General features: G+C 45.7%; 1 protein-coding gene across 2 annotated transcripts in view; it reads left to right on the plus strand.

The window, feature by feature from the left end:
- The window catches only part of LOC138350849 (uncharacterized), a 207,170-nt gene that overhangs the window by 170,334 nt on the left and 17,705 nt on the right, over positions 1-19,131 (plus strand). Inside the window, exon 5 of one of the 2 annotated variants that reach the window (XM_069302292.1) lies at positions 5,301-5,480. In XM_069302292.1, the coding sequence (XP_069158393.1) occupies positions 5,301-5,480 (180 nt within the window). The remainder of the gene's footprint in view (positions 1-5,300; positions 5,481-19,131) is intronic. The other variant, XM_069302297.1, reaches the window with a different exon arrangement.

The raw sequence follows: 19,131 nt of genomic DNA on the forward strand, positions 1-19,131 counted from the left end.
TTTTCACAGTAAGCACACTTATATTTAGTTCACTTTCATCACTTTCGACATCACTGCTCTTACCTTCCTTACGATGGTTTCGTCGAAGACATCATAAGAAGGAAAGTGAAACGCCATGCAATCTCTGAAGAGACAACTAACACAACACCTATACCCCCTATTAGACTATTTTACAGGAACTTCTTTTCCACAGCTCATAAAACGGAGGAAAGGGTCCTGAAAGATATTGTTAATAGAAACGTTATCCCTACAGACAAAAATCAGAGGATACAACTGACGATTTACTATAAAACCAGAAAAACGGCCAGCCTACTCATGAGAAACTCTCCAGACACAAAGCAGAACGCTTTAAAAGAGACCAACGTCGACTATGCCTTCAAATGCCCACTTGGGGACTGTAAGCTCCCAAAAAACCAGTATATAGGCAAGACAACAACATCTCTTTCTAGGCGTTTAACGATGCATAAGCAACAGGGCTCCATTAAGGAACATATAATCTCCTCCCACAACCAAACCATCGCCAGAGAAATCCTAGTAAACAACACAAAAATCATCGATAGATACAGCGATAGCAGACGGCTTGACGTTTGCGAGGCACTGCACATTAAGAAGTCAACACCAGCAATCAACAGCCAATTAATGCACAACTATATTCTACCCACCTCAAGACTCCGCTCCAATATAGAAGCATCAAGAAATATGGACCAATAGGCTTTCTACAAAAACTTCCATTTCAATACCCATTGTTTCGTGTTCTGTCTTGTGTTGATGAAATTAATACCTTATTAAATACCACCTCACCCCATCCACCTCACTCAAATGTAGATATAAACAAATCGGAGATATGTAAGTTCTATTCAGTTGTGTATGTGTAAAGTCTTTGAAAATGTAATAAGTTTTACGAAACGCGCTCAAGTGTCGCGTCAGACTAGAAATTAAAATGAATTTTGGAGAATTGATTTTTGAATTACCTCCAACAGTGAAAAGAAATGTACGAAAGATTGAGAAAATTCGTGTTAGAATTATTAATCTTACTTTTTCGGTTTTATTTTTCGGTCATATATATATATATATATATATATATATATATATATATATATATATATATATATATATATATATATATATATATATATATATATATATATATATATATATATACATATATACTATATATATATATATATATATATATATATATATATATATATATATATATATATATATATATATATATATATATAACTGAAAACTCACACCCCAGAAGTGACTCGAACCCATACTCCCAGAAGCAACGCAACTGGTATGTACAAGACGCCTTAATCCACTTGACCATCACGACCGGACAAAATGAGGTGATAGCCGAGGCTATTTGAACCACCCCACCGCCGGCACTCAGATAGTTATCTTGGGCATAGCATTTTACCAAATCACCTCATTTTTTGGGGCACACGTGAGGAACACAAATGCGAACAAGCCTGAATGGTCCCCAGGACATATGCAACTGAAAACTCACACCCCAGAAGTGACTCGAACCCATACTCCCAGAAGCAACGCAACTGGTATGTACAAGACGCCTTAATCCACTTGACCATCACGACCGGACAAAATGAGGTGATAGCCGAGGCTATTTGAACCACCCCACCGCCGGCACTCAGATAGTTATCTTGGGCATAGCATTTTACCAAATCACCTCATTTTTTGGGGCACACGTGAGGAACACAAATGCGAACAAGCCTGAATGGTCCCCAGGACATATGCAACTGAAAACTCACACCCCAGAAGTGACTCGAACCCATACTCCCAGAAGCAACGCAACTGGTATGTACAAGACGCCTTAATCCACTTGACCATCACGACCGGACAAAATGAGGTGATAGCCGAGGCTATTTGAACCACCCCACCGCCGGCACTCAGATAGTTATCTTGGGCATAGCATTTTACCAAATCACCTCATTTTTTGGGGCACACGTGAGGAACACAAATGCGAACAAGCCTGAATGGTCCCCAGGACATATGCAACTGAAAACTCACACCCCAGAAGTGACTCGAACCCATACTCCCAGAAGCAACGCAACTGGTATGTACAAGACGCCTTAATCCACTTGACCATCACGACCGGACAAAATGAGGTGATAGCCGAGGCTATTTGAACCACCCCACCGCCGGCACTCAGATAGTTATCTTGGGCATAGCATTTTACCAAATCACCTCATTTTTTGGGGCACACGTGAGGAACACAAATGCGAACAAGCCTGAATGGTCCCCAGGACATATGCAACTGAAAACTCACACCCCAGAAGTGACTCGAACCCATACTCCCAGAAGCAACGCAACTGGTATGTACAAGACGCCTTAATCCACTTGACCATCACGACCGGACAAAATGAGGTGATAGCCGAGGCTATTTGAACCACCCCACCGCCGGCACTCAGATAGTTATCTTGGGCATAGCATTTTACCAAATCACCTCATTTTTTGGGGCACACGTGAGGAACACAAATGCGAACAAGCCTGAATGGTCCCCAGGACATATGTAACTGAAAACTCACACCCCAGAAGTGACTCGAACCCATACTCCCAGAAGCAACGCAACTGGTATGTACAAGACGCCTTAATCCACTTGACCATCACGACCGGACAAAATGAGGTGATAGCCGAGGCTATTTGAACCACCCCACCGCCGGCACTCAGATAGTTATCTTGGGCATAGCATTTTACCAAATCACCTCATTTTTTGGGGCACACGTGAGGAACACAAATGCGAACAAGCCTGAATGGTCCCCAGGACATATGCAACTGAAAACTCACACCCCAGAAGTGACTCGAACCCATACTCCCAGAAGCAACGCAACTGGTATGTACAAGACGCCTTAATCCACTTGACCATCACGACCGGACAAAATGAGGTGATAGCCGAGGCTATTTGAACCACCCCACCGCCGGCACTCAAGATAACTATCTGAGATAACTATCAAGATAACTATCTGAGATAACTCAAGATATATATATATATATATATATATATATATATATATATATATATATATATATATATATATATATATATATATTCAATTTATATGAAGAGGTTCAGTCAGCCTGATTGAATATTTTTCCTCAAGGGACACTCATGAGGTTTTGTTTACCTTGCGAGCATCTTCATCCTTGGAAAAATATTCAGCTGCTGCACTACAATATTAATATACTTATTGATATATGAGGCGTTGCCTTACTCTACAACCGACAGACAAGCTTACTGGATATATTAAAGTTATACAAGCATTCAATTGACCAATTAATACTCTAATAACATTCAATATACTTCTCTGAATGCCGGGTGCGTGTCTGACAAAGTGTGCCAAACTGGATAACTCTCTTGTTGAGTTAGGTATGATATTTTATATCACAGCTTTGCTGTATATTGTTCTGGTAGCATTGCAATGTGATTATTTCCTTAATTACGTTGCAGAAGGATGATAGGTGATGATGTTGGAAGTGGAGATAGTGTCACTTTGTGTGCTTCATTGTACACTTATTAGATATATTTTAGGAATTTTTCCTTGTAGATATATTGTCCAGGAACTCCCCCAGTTCTAGAGAGTAACACTGGTGATAAAGATAATTCGATAAGGTGTCCTGAGTTAAGTAATGTTCGATAAGGCACCGTGGTACGTTTTCACTGTTTTGTAAACACACGACTTCTGCCCTCGGGGTGTGGACGGCGCTTCTCTCCCGAGTTTGGCTCCACCCCTTCCTAGAGAGGGTATCTTTCAATGAATATTGATTGATTATTTTAATGTCTAGACATATAATTGAGATAAAATGTGATTATAATATAATTAGATATAGGATATAAAGATAATAAGTAGTACTTGATTGTACTACTGATTCTTATTACGGATTCGATTTAACCCCTACTGGAAATCGAATCAATTGTTCCAATAGTTTTTTAATTAAGAAACCTATCTAGAAGCTTCTGGATCCTTAAGAAATCATTAACAAAATTATGTCGGCACCTATAGGGCCCCTATGGTGTAGGTGATCAGAGGCACTGTCATCTAGGATCAAGATGTATAATGAATCTATAATGATTCTAATATGATTCTGATATGATTTTGATGTGATTTTGACATGATTTTGATATGATTTATTTATGATTGAGATTTGATATAGAAGTAATACATTTCTTAGATAATAACATAAACAGTGAGTAAAAATTTCCCACACTGACCACAGGTAATAATGGGGTTGACACTGCCCACAGGGGATAATGGGGGAGACACTGTCAACAGGTGATAATAGGGCTGACTCTGCCCACAGGTGATAATGGGGCTGACACTGCCCACAGGTTATAATGGGGCTGACACTGCCCTCAAGTGATAAAGGTCTGACACTGTACACAGGTTATAATGGGACTGACACTGCCCACAGGTGATAATGGGGCTGACACTGTTTACAGGTGATAATGGGATTGACACTGTCAACAGGTGATAATGGGGGTGACACTGTCCACTGGTGATAATTGGACTGACACTGTCCACAGCTGATAATAGGGCTGACACTGTCCACAGGTCATAATGGGGCAGACACCTTCCACAGGAGATAATGGGACTGACACTGCCCACAGGTGATAATATGGCTGACACTGTCCACAGGTGATAATGGGGGTGACACTGTTCACAGGTGATAATGGGGCTGACACTGTCCACAGGTTATAATGGGATGACACTGTCCACAGGTGATAGTGGGACTGACACTGCCCACAGGTAATAATGGGGCTGACACTGTCCACATGTGATAATGGGGTTTACACTGTCCACAGGTGATAATGGGGTGACACTGTTCACAGGTGATAATGGGGCTGACACTGTCCACATGTGATAATGGGGTTTACACTGTCCACAGGTGATAATGGGGTGACACTGTTCACAGATGATAATGGGGCTGACACTGTCCACAGGTTATAATGGGGATGGCACTGTCCACAGGTGATAGTTGGACTGACACTGCCCACAGGTAATAATGGGGCTGACACTGTCCACATGTGATAATGGGGTTTACACTATTCATAGGTGATAATGGGGCTGACACTACCGACAGGTGATAATGGGATTGACAGTGCCAACAGGTGATAATGGGACTGACACTGCCCACAGGAGATAATGGGGCTGACACTGCCCACAGGTGATAATGGGGCTGACACTGTCCCACACGTGATATTGGTGCTAACACTGCCCACAGGAGATAATGGGGGTTACACTGCCCACAGGAGATAATGGGGGTTACACTGCCCACAGGTTGAGGACCTCCGCAGGATGAGGGCGCCCGTCAGGAGGCTGGTGGAGACGGGACTGGTGTTGGCCGTCCAGGAAGACCAAGATGGCCGCCGCTCTGCCAGGATAACATTACAAGATGGTCAGCTCTGCCTCCACCCACTCCTGCCTCAGCCTCCACCCACACACGCCCACACTCTCAAGGTACGCCCACACCCACACACACCCCTCAAGGTACGCCCACACCTTTAAGATACGCCCACACCCACAAACACGTCCACATTCACACACACACCCACACACATGCCTACACCTACACACGCCCACACCCATACCCACACACGCCAACACCAACACACACGCACACACACACACACACACACGCCCACACGCCCACACACACACACACACACACACACACACACACACACACACACACACACACACACACACACACACACACATCACACACACTTGTCTTGTGACCATCTTGTTGTGTGGACGTGGGTTGAGAGCTCCTGGTTCACTAGTGGAGTGGGAGGGGTAATCAGGCAACTTCGAAGTGAAAAAGACTATAAGTGAATGTACAAGTGAATGAAAAAACCTTGGGTTTTGACCAGAGCCATAAGGTAGTGAAGAAAAACAGTTTAATTAGCGTAATTCAAAATAGTTGAGGAAATACTGTGCAGTGTGGAAGCAGACCTCACCGACCTCTGACCGCATGACCTCACCTACGGCAGCAACCCTTCTACCACCACGTGGGACGACGATTGGAGATTCACTCACCTATTGTGTTAGCAGATTGTGCAAGGTATTGAGGAGTGCCTTTTTGGCTAGATTGTTACTGCAATGACTAGAAGGGGTTCAAGGTCAATCACCAGCAGGGATGAGGAGGAGGACAGATTTATAGACAAATTAATAGGGAAATTTGTAGAGAGAAGGAGTGATTGGTTGGAGGATCTAATCCAGGGGATTAAAAGTGAGGTATTTCAGCAAATACAGGATGCGGTAGAGAGGCAGAAACAAGAACTTATGCTCTATGTTCAGGAAGAGATTAGGAAGGGAAGAGAGGACTGGGAGAGGGAATGTGTTCGTATCACAAACGAATTAGGAAGGATTAGCAGCATGGCTAAGGATAGAGGATTAGTGGGGGATGGGTTAGTGACTGCGGTTGGGATGGGGAATCCCCAGGGGACAGGCTACCAGCATGACAATGAATTACTGAGGAGACGGTCTATTATAATACATGGATTATTCGAATCTAGGGCACCAACAAGACAAGAGAGAATAGAAACAGAAAAATACGAATTGCACGAGATATTGAGGTGTATTGGAGCAGAGATGGCAGAACGCGAGGTGGATATCAATCGACGGGTTGGACCTTACAATTGTACCAAGAATAGACCTGTTCTGGTGCAATTCTCCAATGAGGAGGCAGTGGAGTACATAATGAGGACCAAGCATTTACTCAGAGGAAGTGAAACCCATTACAATGTGTTTATAGAGAGGTTTATGACGAAAGATGAGCAAACAGCCCACAAAAATAGATGGCAACAACGACATCGAACTAGCCTCTCAGGTAGTCTCACCTCCCAGGTCACATCCCAGGTCACCTCCCAGGTCGCATCCTCCCCAACTCAGCCCTCCTATACATCCCCCTGCCTCAGCCTCCCAAAACCCCCCTGTCCCTTCCACATTTGCACCTCCACAACGATTCCCCTGCCCCTGCCCCTGCTACATCACACTTGTCAGCGACCCCAGTGGGTCAAGCCATGCCCTCCCCAAACCCACCTTCCCATCCCCCCTCCCCAAATACCCCTTCCTACTCCCCTGCCCCTTCTACCCCATTGACTTCAATTCCATCTACTCCATCCCAGCTTCCACTGCACCCCTCTTCCACTCACCCCCAAACCCCACCCAACCCTCACCCCTCCTATGCACCTCCAGCCCACATTTAACCCCCTCACCTTGTGACCCCCTAACACCTTCCCCCATCTCCCTCTTCCCCTCTTCTACCCCAAAACCCCCACCTACCCCCGATTCCCCCCTAACTAATATACCCTCTCTTCCACTCCCAGCACCCATGCTCCATTCTCATCTCAGCTCTCCGCCCTCAGTATCCCTCTTCCCCCCAACCTCTCAACCTCTATCTGACTCTCAGTCTCACTCTATTTCTCAACCCCCCTATGCTATTCAGACCCCTAACTTTCAGACCCATTATGCCCTTCCTACCCCCCTAGATGCCCAGACCCCATTCGCCTACCAGGCACTCCCAGGCACCCCCCTAGCACCCCCCCACTCACCCCCACAGCCCCCACTTGCCCCCCAGACACCCCCCAGTTCCCCCCAGACCCCTGGTGAAAGGGGGAACTCTGACACCCGAGTTTCCAAGAAGAGTCTCAAGGTTTGGTACACCAATGCTGATGGGGTAGCCAATAAAGCAGAAGAGATAAAAGAAAGAGTTAGTGAGGCAGACCCAGACATAGTGGCAATAGTGGAAACTAAAATAAATGGCATGATCTCGGATGCAATCTTTCCAGAGGGGTACCAGGTGATAAGAAAAGAAAGGACACAGAGACAGGGAGGAGGAGTGGCACTACTAATAAAGCGGAAATGGAAGTTTGATGAGCTGGAAAATCCGGGTACCAATGAAAGCACAAGCTTCATACATGGAACTCTGACAGTGGATGGGAAGAAGATTGTAATCTTGATACTCTACAATCCCCCACCAAACAGTAGAAGGCCCAGGCAGGAGTACGAGGACAGCAACAAGACATGTATGGATGAACTGCAGAGGGCAGCAACTTTAGCGCATAGAATGAGAGCGAAGCTGCTGGTCATGGGGGACCTAAATCACGGAGAGATAGATTGGGAAACGAGGAATCCCCATGGCGGGGAGGAGACCTGGGGAGCGAAGCTGGTAGACGTTATTGACAGGAATTTCCTAACACAGCATGTGAAAGAAGATACTAGGGAAAGAGGAGGGGATACGCCCAGCCTATTAGATCTCATTATCACTCAGAATGTAGAAGACATCGAGCAGTTGGAACATGAAATACCACTAGGAGCTAGTGACCATTGTGTCCTAGTCTTTGACTACATGATGGAGCTTAAAATTGTGACCAAAGGACAAGAGGTCCGGGAAAGGAGACTTGATTACAGAAAAGGGGACTACAGAAGGATAAGGGACTACCTGGGAGAAGTGCAGTGGGAGGAAGAACTTAGAGGAAAAACAGTGCAAGGTATGATGAACCAAGTCATATTGAAATGCAAGGAGGCTGAAGATAGATTTATTCCAACAATAAAGGAAAAAAGCAGGAGGGAATATAATAACCCATGGTTTAATAGACAGTGTCAGGAAGCAAAGGTGAGAAGCAGGAGGGAGTGGAGGAAGTACAGAAGACAAAGGACAGAGGACAACAGGATTAGATGTAACAGAGCTAGGAATGATTACATTAACATAAGACGAGTGTCGGAAAGAAATTATGAGAACGATATTGCAGTCAAAGCGAAAAAGCAACCAAAATTACTACATAGCCATATAAGAAGGAAGATGTCGGTAAATGACCAAGTGACAAGACTGAGGAAAACAGAAGGGGCATATACAGAAAGCGACAAGGAAATCTGCGAGGTACTGAATGCAAAATTCCATGGAGTGTTCACAACCGAGCCTGAGCAGCTCCCATTGTTAGAAGAGATTACCCAAGATGAAAGACTATCAGATATAGAGGTGACAGCAGAGGATGTAATGAAACAGTTGACAACACTGGATGCAAATAAAGCTGTTGGACCAGACAAAGTATCACCGTGGATACTTAAAGAGGCAGCGCAGGCTCTCAGCGTGCCTCTGGCAATGATCTTTAATGAGTCACTTATGTCGGGAGAATTGCCCAGTTGCTGGAAGGAGGCAAATGTCGTACCGATTTTCAAAAAGGGTGATAGGGAGGAGGCACTTAACTACAGACCTGTATCACTGACAAGCATCCCCTGCAAAATACTTGAAAGAATAATTAGGCTAAGACTTGTTGAGCACCTGGAGAGCATTGGGTTTGTAAACAAGCACCAACATGGGTTCTGGACAGGGAAATCATGCCTAACAAACCTTTTAGAATTCTATGATAAAGTAACAAGGATAAGGCAGGACAGAGAAGGCTGGGCAGACTGCATATTTCTTGACTGCCAAAAGGCCTTTGATACGGTACCGCACATGAGACTGCTATACAAACTTGAGAGGCAGGCAGGAGTAAGCGGAAAGGCCCTAGTATGGGTGAGGAACTACCTAACAGGAAGGAGCCAGAGGGTAATGGTAAGGGGCGAAAAGTCGGACTGGCGAACAGTAACAAGTGGAGTACCTCAAGGATCGGTGCTGGGACCAATCCTCTTTCTAATTTACGTGAATGATATGTTTAAAGGAGTGGAATCATACATGTCAATGTTTGCAGATGACGCAAAATTAATGAGAAGAGTTGTGACAGACGAGGATTGTAGGATCCTCCAAGAGGACTTAAACAGGCTGTAGAGATGGTCAGGGAAATGGCTACTGGAGTTTAACACCAGTAAATGTAAAGTTATGGAAATGGGATCAGGTGACAGGAGACCAAAGGGACAGTACACAATGAAGGGGAACAGCCTACCTGTAACGATTCGAGAAAGAGACCTGGGAGTGGATGTGACACCTAATTTAACTCCTGAGGCACATATAAATAGGATAACGACAGCAGCGTACTCTACACTGGCGAAAATTAGAACTTCATTCAGAAACCTAAATGAGGAAGCTTTTAGGGCGCTTTACACTGCCTACATGAGACCCGTCTTAGAGTATGCCGCGCCATCATGGAGCCCCCACCTGAAGAAACACATAAAGAAACTGGAGAAGGTTCAGAGGTTTGCGACGAGGCTTGTCCCAGAGCTACGAGGGATGGGATATGAAGAGCGGCTGAAGGAACTGAACCTTACGACACTAAAGAAAAGAAGGGAGAGAGGAGATATGATAGGGACATATAAAATACTCAGGGGAATTGACAAAGTGGAAATAGATGAAATGTTCACACGTAATAATAACAGAACGAGGGGACATGGGTGGAAACTGGAAACTCAGATGAGTCACAGAGATGTTAGGAAGTTTTCTTTTAGCGTGAGAGTAGTAGAAAAATGGAATGCACTTGGGGAACAGGTTGTGGAAGCAAATACTATTCATACTTTTAAAACTAGGTATGATAGGGAAATGGGACAGGAGTCATTGCTGTAAACAACCGATAGCTAGAAAGGCGGGATCCAAGAGTCAATGCTCGATCCTGCAAGCACATATAGGTGAGTACATATAGGTGAGTACACACACACACACACACACACACACACACATACACACACACACACACACACACACACACACACACGCCAACACCCACACCCACACTCACGCACACATACACACACACCAACACCAACACAGATGCACACACCCACACCCATACACAAGCACACACACGCCCACGCACACACACACATGCACACACACGCCCACACACACACGCCAACACCAACACACACGCACACACGCTAACACCAATACCCACTCACACACACACACACACACGCCTGCACACAGTCCAGGCTGCCAGGGAAGGCACAAGTGTAGGACGGTGGTCCGCGAATTAATTCAGTATTCTCGGAATATTTACGTACCAGTGAGCCCAAAACATAGTTTTGAGTCATACAAAGGGTAGAGCAACGCAGTGATAACGCAACATAGTGAATTCTTATAACGTTGGATAAGAAAAAAATTGAAAAAGAACGAGTTTGTGGTAAGACAGTGGCACCAGCGGGCTGGGAAGGGAAGAATTTGGACCACCGTGTGGAGAGGAGCTCTGGCCTACACTGACGTCTACAATTAAGGCAGACATCGCTTCATAAATCAACTAGTTGTGCTTTGGGATGCTTACTTGGAGGTGAGTGCCTCTCAAAGTCAGTCATGCAAGGTGTACAGTGTTTTTGATAAAATAATTAACTTTGGACTTAAGTTAAAGTACGAAAAAGTAGCTCGAGAGTCTCAGCTTGGTAGTAGTTTTTTCACACCTGTGTGTTACATTACACCGCCACCGACTCACCATAACATGCCAATGTAAACACACACACACACAGGCACGCACTCACAAACCAGCCTACCGCCAACCTCACCCCTCACCCCTGGGATTGACCCTCCATCCCTCACCAACCCTCACCTCTCTCCCCCGCTCTGCCTCTCTACCCCGCTCTACCTCTCTCCCTCTCTCCCTCGCTCTTCCTCTCTCCCCCTCACTCCCCTCTCCCTCACTCCCTCTCCCTCACTCCCGTTCACTCCCTCTCTCCCTTTCACTCTCTCTCCCTCCATCTCTCCACCAGTTAAACCCCCCTCCCCCCCACCGTGCCACTCCGACAATAAACACACACTCACACACACACACAGCTCAGAACTCAACATGAGATTCCAGGAGGTCTTCACAATAGAACAAGGAGAGACCCCTGCACTAAATGAGGAGGCAAACCGAACAACCTTGGAGGAAATTTACCTCACCAGTGGTGAGGTCAAAAGGAATCTGTTGGAGCTGAATGTGTCAAAGGCTGTTGGGCCTGACAGAATCCCACTGTGGATTCTAAAAGAAGGTGCAGAAGCACTGAGTGTGCCACTCTCTATGGCGTATAACAGGTCACTGGAAATGTTAGACCTAACGGAAAGCTGGAAAACAGCTAATGTAGTCCCAATATACAAGAAGGGTGACAGGCAAGAGGCACTGAACTACAGGCCAGTTTCCCTAACTTGTATACCATGCAAGGTGATGGAGAAGATCGTGAGCAAAAGGCTCGTAGAGCATCTGGAGAGAAACAGCTTTGTAACAGACCACCAGCATGGGTTCAGAGATGGTAAATCGTGCCTCACAGGTCTAATAGAACTCTATGACCAAGCAACACAAATTAGGCAGGAAAGAGGAGGGTGGGCAGACTGCATTTTCTTGGACTGTCAGAAAGCCTTTGACACAGTACCTCACAAAAGGCTATCTTGAGATTATCTTGAGATGATTTCGGGGCGTTTAGTGTCCCCGCGGCCCGGTTCTCGACCAGACCTCCACCCCCAGGAAGCAGCCCGTGACAGCTGACTAACACCCAGGTACCTATTTTACTGCTAGGTAACAGGGGCATCAGGATGAAAGAAACTCTGCCCATTGTTTCTCGCCAGCGCCTGGGATCGAACCCAGGACCACAGGATGTCCTGGGTTCCTGGGTTCCTGCGTGCTGTCCGCTCGGCTTCCTCTGTTACAAAAGTTGGAGCAGCAGGCAGGAGTAAAAGGTAAGGTGCTCCAGTGGATAAGGGAGTATCTAAGCAATAGGAAACAGCGAGTAACGGTGAGGGGAGGAGGCATCAGAGTGGTGAGATGTCACCAGCGGAGTCCCACAGGGCTCTGTACTCGGACCCATCCTGTTTCTAGTATATGTAAACGACCTTCCAGAGGGTATAGACTCATTCCTCTCAATGTTTGCTTACGATACAAAAATTATGAGAAGAATCAAAACAGATGAAAATAGACAAAGACTACAGGACGACCTGGACAAACTGGAGGAATTGTCTAGAAAATTGCTGCTAAAGTTCAACTCAGGAAAGTGTAAAGTAATAAAATTAGGCGAAGGGAGCAGAAGGCTGAACACAAGGTACCATCTGGGAGGTGAAATCCTACAAGAGTCAAATAGAGAGAAAGATCTGGGGGTCGATATCACACCGAATCTGTCCCCAGAGGCCCAAATCAAAAGGATATCATCAGCGGCATATGCTAGACTGGCCAATATAAGAACTGCCTTTAGAAACTTGTGTAAGGAATCGTTCAGGACCCTGTATACCACTTATTTAAAACCAATCCTGGAGTACGCAGCTCCAGCCTGGAGTCCATACCTAGTTAAACACAAGACAAAGTTAGAGAAGATTCAGAGGTATGCCACCAGACTGGTCCCGGAACTGAGAGGATGAGTTACGAGGAAAGGCTAAGGAAATGAAGAATGAAATAAGCAACCTGAAAAGAGAGCTGACAGCATCAAAGAGGAGATTAGAGCCCTCAAAGAGAACAGTATTGATGCTGAGACTCAGATAATCATCCAGGGGGAGGGTGGAAATAGTATACTGGAAGAGAAGGCTAATATAAAATCAACATTTGCAAAAATGCTAAAAAAAAAATCTGAAGTAATGCCCACAATGATGGAGGTGGCCATAAAGGCAGCCACCTCACAGGAAGCGGCAAGCTCCGCTACTCAGCTGCTGGAAAGAAAAAGAGCAGTGGTAGCTGTGGGTATTAAAGAGCACGAAGGCTCCAGCAGGATAGAGTGGAATGATAAGGACAACGCAGCAGTGAATGAAATACTGAAGACACTAGAGATGGAGGGGGCTGAACATAGAATTGAGAAGGTTTTCAGGCTAGGCTGGTACAACAAAGACCGAGATCGTGTGTTAAAGAGAGTGTTTGCAAACGAGAACACAAAGGAGTTGATTCTAAGAAGGAAAAGCCACCTGCAACATGTGGGAGATTTAAAAAAAAATATTCCTCCAGAGGGACATGACAAGGGAGGAGAGAGCCATGGCGGCAAAAGCAAGGAAGAGGCGCAGGGCAAGAGGGGAAAACCAGGAACTCACAGCTCCCAACACATCATCCCCAGGAGTGAGGGGGGAACTCACAACCAGCAACCCAGTAACACCAGAGGGGAGGGCAACCACACCACCCTCCTCTGCATAGAAACCCCCCCCTACCCCAAACCCTCCCTGCCCCCACTCAAATGCACAGCCAAATCTCCCTACCCCACACCCCATTCCCACCCTGCTACCCCTCCCCTCCTCCTGCCATGTCCCCACTTCCCCCTTTTCCTTCCAGTCCTCCCTCCTCCTTCATCCCATACCCTCCCTGTCCCCCCCCCCTTCACTTGACCCCCCGCCCCTCACCCCAGTATCCTCTGAGACCCTGTTATCCACCTCACAATTCCTCACACCCATGGAACAGCTTCCCCCACCAGCAGAACACTCACCAAGGAGGCGATTTGAGAAGGGACAGAAGAAAGTGAGCCTCAGGGCAATGTACACTAACACAGAGGGAATTACAAACAAAGCAAATGAGCTAGGAGAATGAGTACTAGAGGAAAACCCAGACATAATAGCACTCACGGAAACAAAGCTAACGAAAACTATAACAAATGCAGTGTTACCACAGGAATATTATGTTATGAGGAAAGAAAGAGAAGGAAGAGGTGGTGGTGGTGTAGCTCTGCTAGTAAGAAAGAGCTGGGACTTTGAGGAGATGGTTATTCAGGGCTGTGAGGGTTTCAGTGACTACATAGCAGGTACCATAACAACTGGAGGACAAAAAATTATAGTCGTAGTCATATATAATCCACCACCAAATGATAGAAGACCCAGACAGGAATATGATAGAAACAACACCATGACCACCATTAACATAATAGAGAGAGCAATTTCTGTTGCCAGCAGGAATGGATCTGGACTACTAATAATGGGAGACTTCAACCACGGGAAGATAGACTGGGAGAACAGTAATCCATATGGAGGACCAGAAACATGGAGAGCAAAGCTGCTGGATGTGGCAACAAGACACTTTCTAAGCTAGCACATCAAGGAACCAACAAGAATGAGAGGAGAAGATAAACCAGCCATACTTGATCTGATATTTACCCTAAATGAGTGGAATATAAGGGAAGTTAAGATGGAAGCACCCTTGGGAATGAGTGAACACAGTATATTAAACTTTGAGTACCTGGTAGAGCTAGGAATTATCTCCTCCAAAAAGGAACTAGGAAACAAAAGGGTGGCTTACAGAAAGGGGAAATATGAAGAGATGAGACGCATCCTAAGAGAAATACCTTGGGACACAGACCTCAAAGCTAATTCTCTATAAGATATGATGGACTATGTCACCCAAAAGTGTCAGGAGGCAGTAAACAGGCTCATCCCGTCCCAAAGGGAAAAATCCGAGAAGCAAAAGAAGAATCCATGGTATAATAGGGCATGTATGGAAGCAAAGGGACTGAACAAAAGGGCGTGGAGGAACTTCCAGAATAACAGAACACCAGAAAGCAAAGAGAGATACCAGAGAACCAGGAATGAGTATGTTAGGGTGAGAAGAGAAGCAGAGAAAAATTATGAAAATGATATAGCAAACAAAGCCAAGACAGAACCAAAGCTACTCCATAGCCACATCAGGAGGAAAACAACAGTGAAAGAACAGGTAATGAAACTTAGAACAGGCAAAGACAGGTATACAGAGAATGACAAAGAGGTGTGTGAAGAACTCAACAAGAGGTTCCAGGAGGTCTTCACAATAGAACAAGGTGAGGTCACTGCACTAGGAGAAAGGGAAGTAAACCAGACGGCCTTGGAAGGGTTCGAAATTACGAGTGAGGAGGTCAAGAGACACCTGCTGGATCTGGATGTTAGAAATGCCGTTGGTCCAGACGGAATCTCACCATGGGTACTAAAAGAGTGCGCAGAGGCACTTTGCTTCCCACTCTCCATAGTGTATAGTAGGTCTTTGGAGACGGGAGACCTACCAGACATATGAAAGACGGCGAACGTAGTCCCAATATACAAAAAGGGCGACTGGCAAGAGGCACTGAACTACAGGCCAGTGTCCTTGACTTGTATACCATGCAAGGTGATAAAGAAGATCGTGAGACAAAACCTAGTAACACATCTGGAGGGAGGGGACTTCGTGACAAATCGACAACATGGGTTCAGGGAGGGTAAATCTTGCCTGACTGGCTTAATAGAATTCTACGACCAGGTGACAAAGATTAAGCAAGAAAGAGAATGCTGGGCGGACTGCATTTTCCTGGATTGTCGGAAAGCCTTTGACACAGTACCGCATAAGAGGCTGGTACATAAGCTGGAGAAACAGGCAGGTGTTGCTGGTAAGGTGCTCCAGTGGATAAGGGAGTACCTAAGCAATAGGAAGCAGAGTTACGGTGAGGGGTGAGACCTCGGATTGGCGTGAAGTCACCAGTGGAGTCCCACAGGGCTCTGTACTCAGTCTTATCTTGTTTCTGATATATGTAAATGATCTCCCGGAGGGTAAAGATTAATTTCTCTCAATGTTAGCTGACGATGCCAAAATTATGAGAAGAATTAGGACAGAGAAGGACTGCTTGAGGCTTCAAGAAGACCTAGACAAGCTGAAGGAATGGTCGAACAAATGGTTGCTAGAGTTTAACCCAAGCAAATGTAATGTAATGAAGATTGACGTAGGGAGCAGGAGGCCAGATACTAGGTATCATCTGGGAGATGAAATTCTTCATGAGTCAGAGAGAGAAAAAGACTTGGGGGTTGACATCAAGCCAGACCTGTCCCCTGCAGCCCGTATCAAGAGGATAACATCAGCATCATATGCCAGGCTGGCCAATATAAGAATGGCATTCAGAAACTTGTGTAAGGAATCATTCAGAACTTTGTATACCACATATGTCAGGCCAATCCCGGAGTATGCAGCCCCAGCATGGAGTCCATATCTAGTCAAGGATAAGGCCAAACTGGAAAAGGTTCAAAGGTTTGCCACCAGGCTAGTACCCGAACTGAGAGGTATGAGCTACGAGGAGAGGCTACGGGAATTAAACCTCACTTCGCTGGAAGACAGAAGAGTTAGGAGGGACAAGATCACCACATTCAAGATTCTCAAGTGATTTGATCGGGTAGATAAAGACAGGCTATTTAACACAAGGGGCACACACACTAGGGGACACAGGTGGAAACTGAGTGCCCAAATGAGCCACAGAGATATTAGAAAGAACTTTTTTAGTGTCAGAGTGGTTGACAAATGGAATGCATTAGGAAGTGATGTAGTGGAGGTTGACTCCATACACAGTTTCAAGTGTAGATATGATAGAGCCCAATAGGCTCATGAACCTGTACACCTGTTGAATGACGGTTGAGAGGAAGGACCAAAGAGCCAGAGCTTAACCCCCGCAAGCACAATTAGGTAAGTACACATACACACAGACACACACACACACACACACACACACACACACACACACACACACACACACACACACACACACACACACACACACACACACACACACACACAACAGTTGACAACTCTAGATGCAACTAAAGCAGTTGGACCAGACAAAGTATCACCGTGGATACTAAAAGAAGCAGTACAGGCCCTCAGCGTGCCTCTGGCAATGATCTTTAATGAGTCACTTATGCCAGGAGAATTGCCCAGTTGCTGGAAGAAGGCAAATGTCGTGCCGATCTTCAAGAAAGGTGATAGGGAGGAGGCACTTAACTATAGACCTGTATCACTGACAAGCATCCCCTGTAAAATACTGGAAAGAATAATTAGGCTACGACTGGTTGCACACCTGGAGAACATTAGGTCTGTGAACAAACATCAACATGGGTTCTGGACAGGGAAATCGTGCCTAACAAACCTTCTGGAATTCTATGATAAAATAACGAGGATAATACAGGACAGAGATGGTTGGGCAGACTGCATATTTCTGGACTGCCAAAAAGCCTTTGATACAGTACGGCACATGAGACTGCTGTTCAAGCTCGAGAGGCAGGCGGGGGTGGGGGGAAAGGTCCTAGCATGGATAAGGAACTACCTAACAGGAAGGAGCCAAAGAGTTACACTAAGGGGCGAGAAGTCGGACTGGCGAACAGTAACAAGTGGAGTACCACAAGGATCGGTCCTGGGACCAATTCTATTTCTTGTATATGTTAACGACATGTTTACAGGCGTAGAGTCCTACATGTCGATGTTTGCGGATGATGCAAAGTTGATGAGAAGAGTTGTGACAGATGAGGATTGCAGGATCCTCCAAGAGGACCTGAACAGGTTGCAGAGATGGTCAGAGAAATGGCTACTGGAATTCAACACGAGCAAATGTAAAGTTATGGAAATGGGACTAGGAGATAGGAGACCAAAGGGACAGTACACAATGAATGGGAACAGCCTACCTGTGACGACGCGTGAAAGAGACCTGGGGGTGGACGTAACACCTAATCTATCTCCTGAGGCACATATAAATAGGATAAGGACAACAGCGTACTCTACACTGGCAAAAGTTAGAACATCATTCAGAAACCTAAGTAAGGAGGCATTTAGGGCGCTTTACACTGCCTACGTGAGGCCAGTCTTAGAGTATGCCGCCTCATCATGAAGTCCCCATCTGAAGAAGCATATAATGAAACTGGAAAAGGTTCAGAGGTTTGCAACGAGACTCGTCCCAGAGCTACGAGGGATGGAGTATGAGGAGCGCTTGAGGGAACTGTGCCTTACGGCACTAGAAAGAAGAAGGGAGAGGGGGGACATGATAGGAACGTATAAGATACTCAGAGGGATTGACAGAGTGGACATAGACGAAATGTTCACACGGAATAGTAACATAACGAGGGGACATGGATGGAAGCTTGAAACTCAGATGAGTCACAGAGATGTTAGGAAGTTTTCTTTTAGCGTGAGAGTAGTGGGAAAATGGAATGCACTTCAGGAACAGGTTGTGGAAGCAAATACTATTCATAATTTTAAAACCAGGTATGATAGGGAAATGAGACAGGAGTCATTGCTGTAAACAACCGATGCTCGAAAGGCGGGATCCAAGAGTCAATGCTCGATCCTGCAGACACAACTAGGTGAGTACAACTAGGTGAGTACACACACACACACACTCTTGTGTTGTGATCATCGTGTTGGGTGGACGTGGGTAGGGAGCTCCTGGTTCACTAGTGGAGTGGGAGGGGTAATCAGGCAACTTCGAAGTGAAAAAGTGTGTACAAGTGAATGAAAAAAAACCTTGGGTTTTGACCAAAGTCATAAGGTAGTGA

Source organism: Procambarus clarkii, chromosome 5 (assembly GCF_040958095.1).
Source record: "Procambarus clarkii isolate CNS0578487 chromosome 5, FALCON_Pclarkii_2.0, whole genome shotgun sequence".
NCBI classification, from domain to species: domain Eukaryota; kingdom Metazoa; phylum Arthropoda; class Malacostraca; order Decapoda; family Cambaridae; genus Procambarus; species Procambarus clarkii.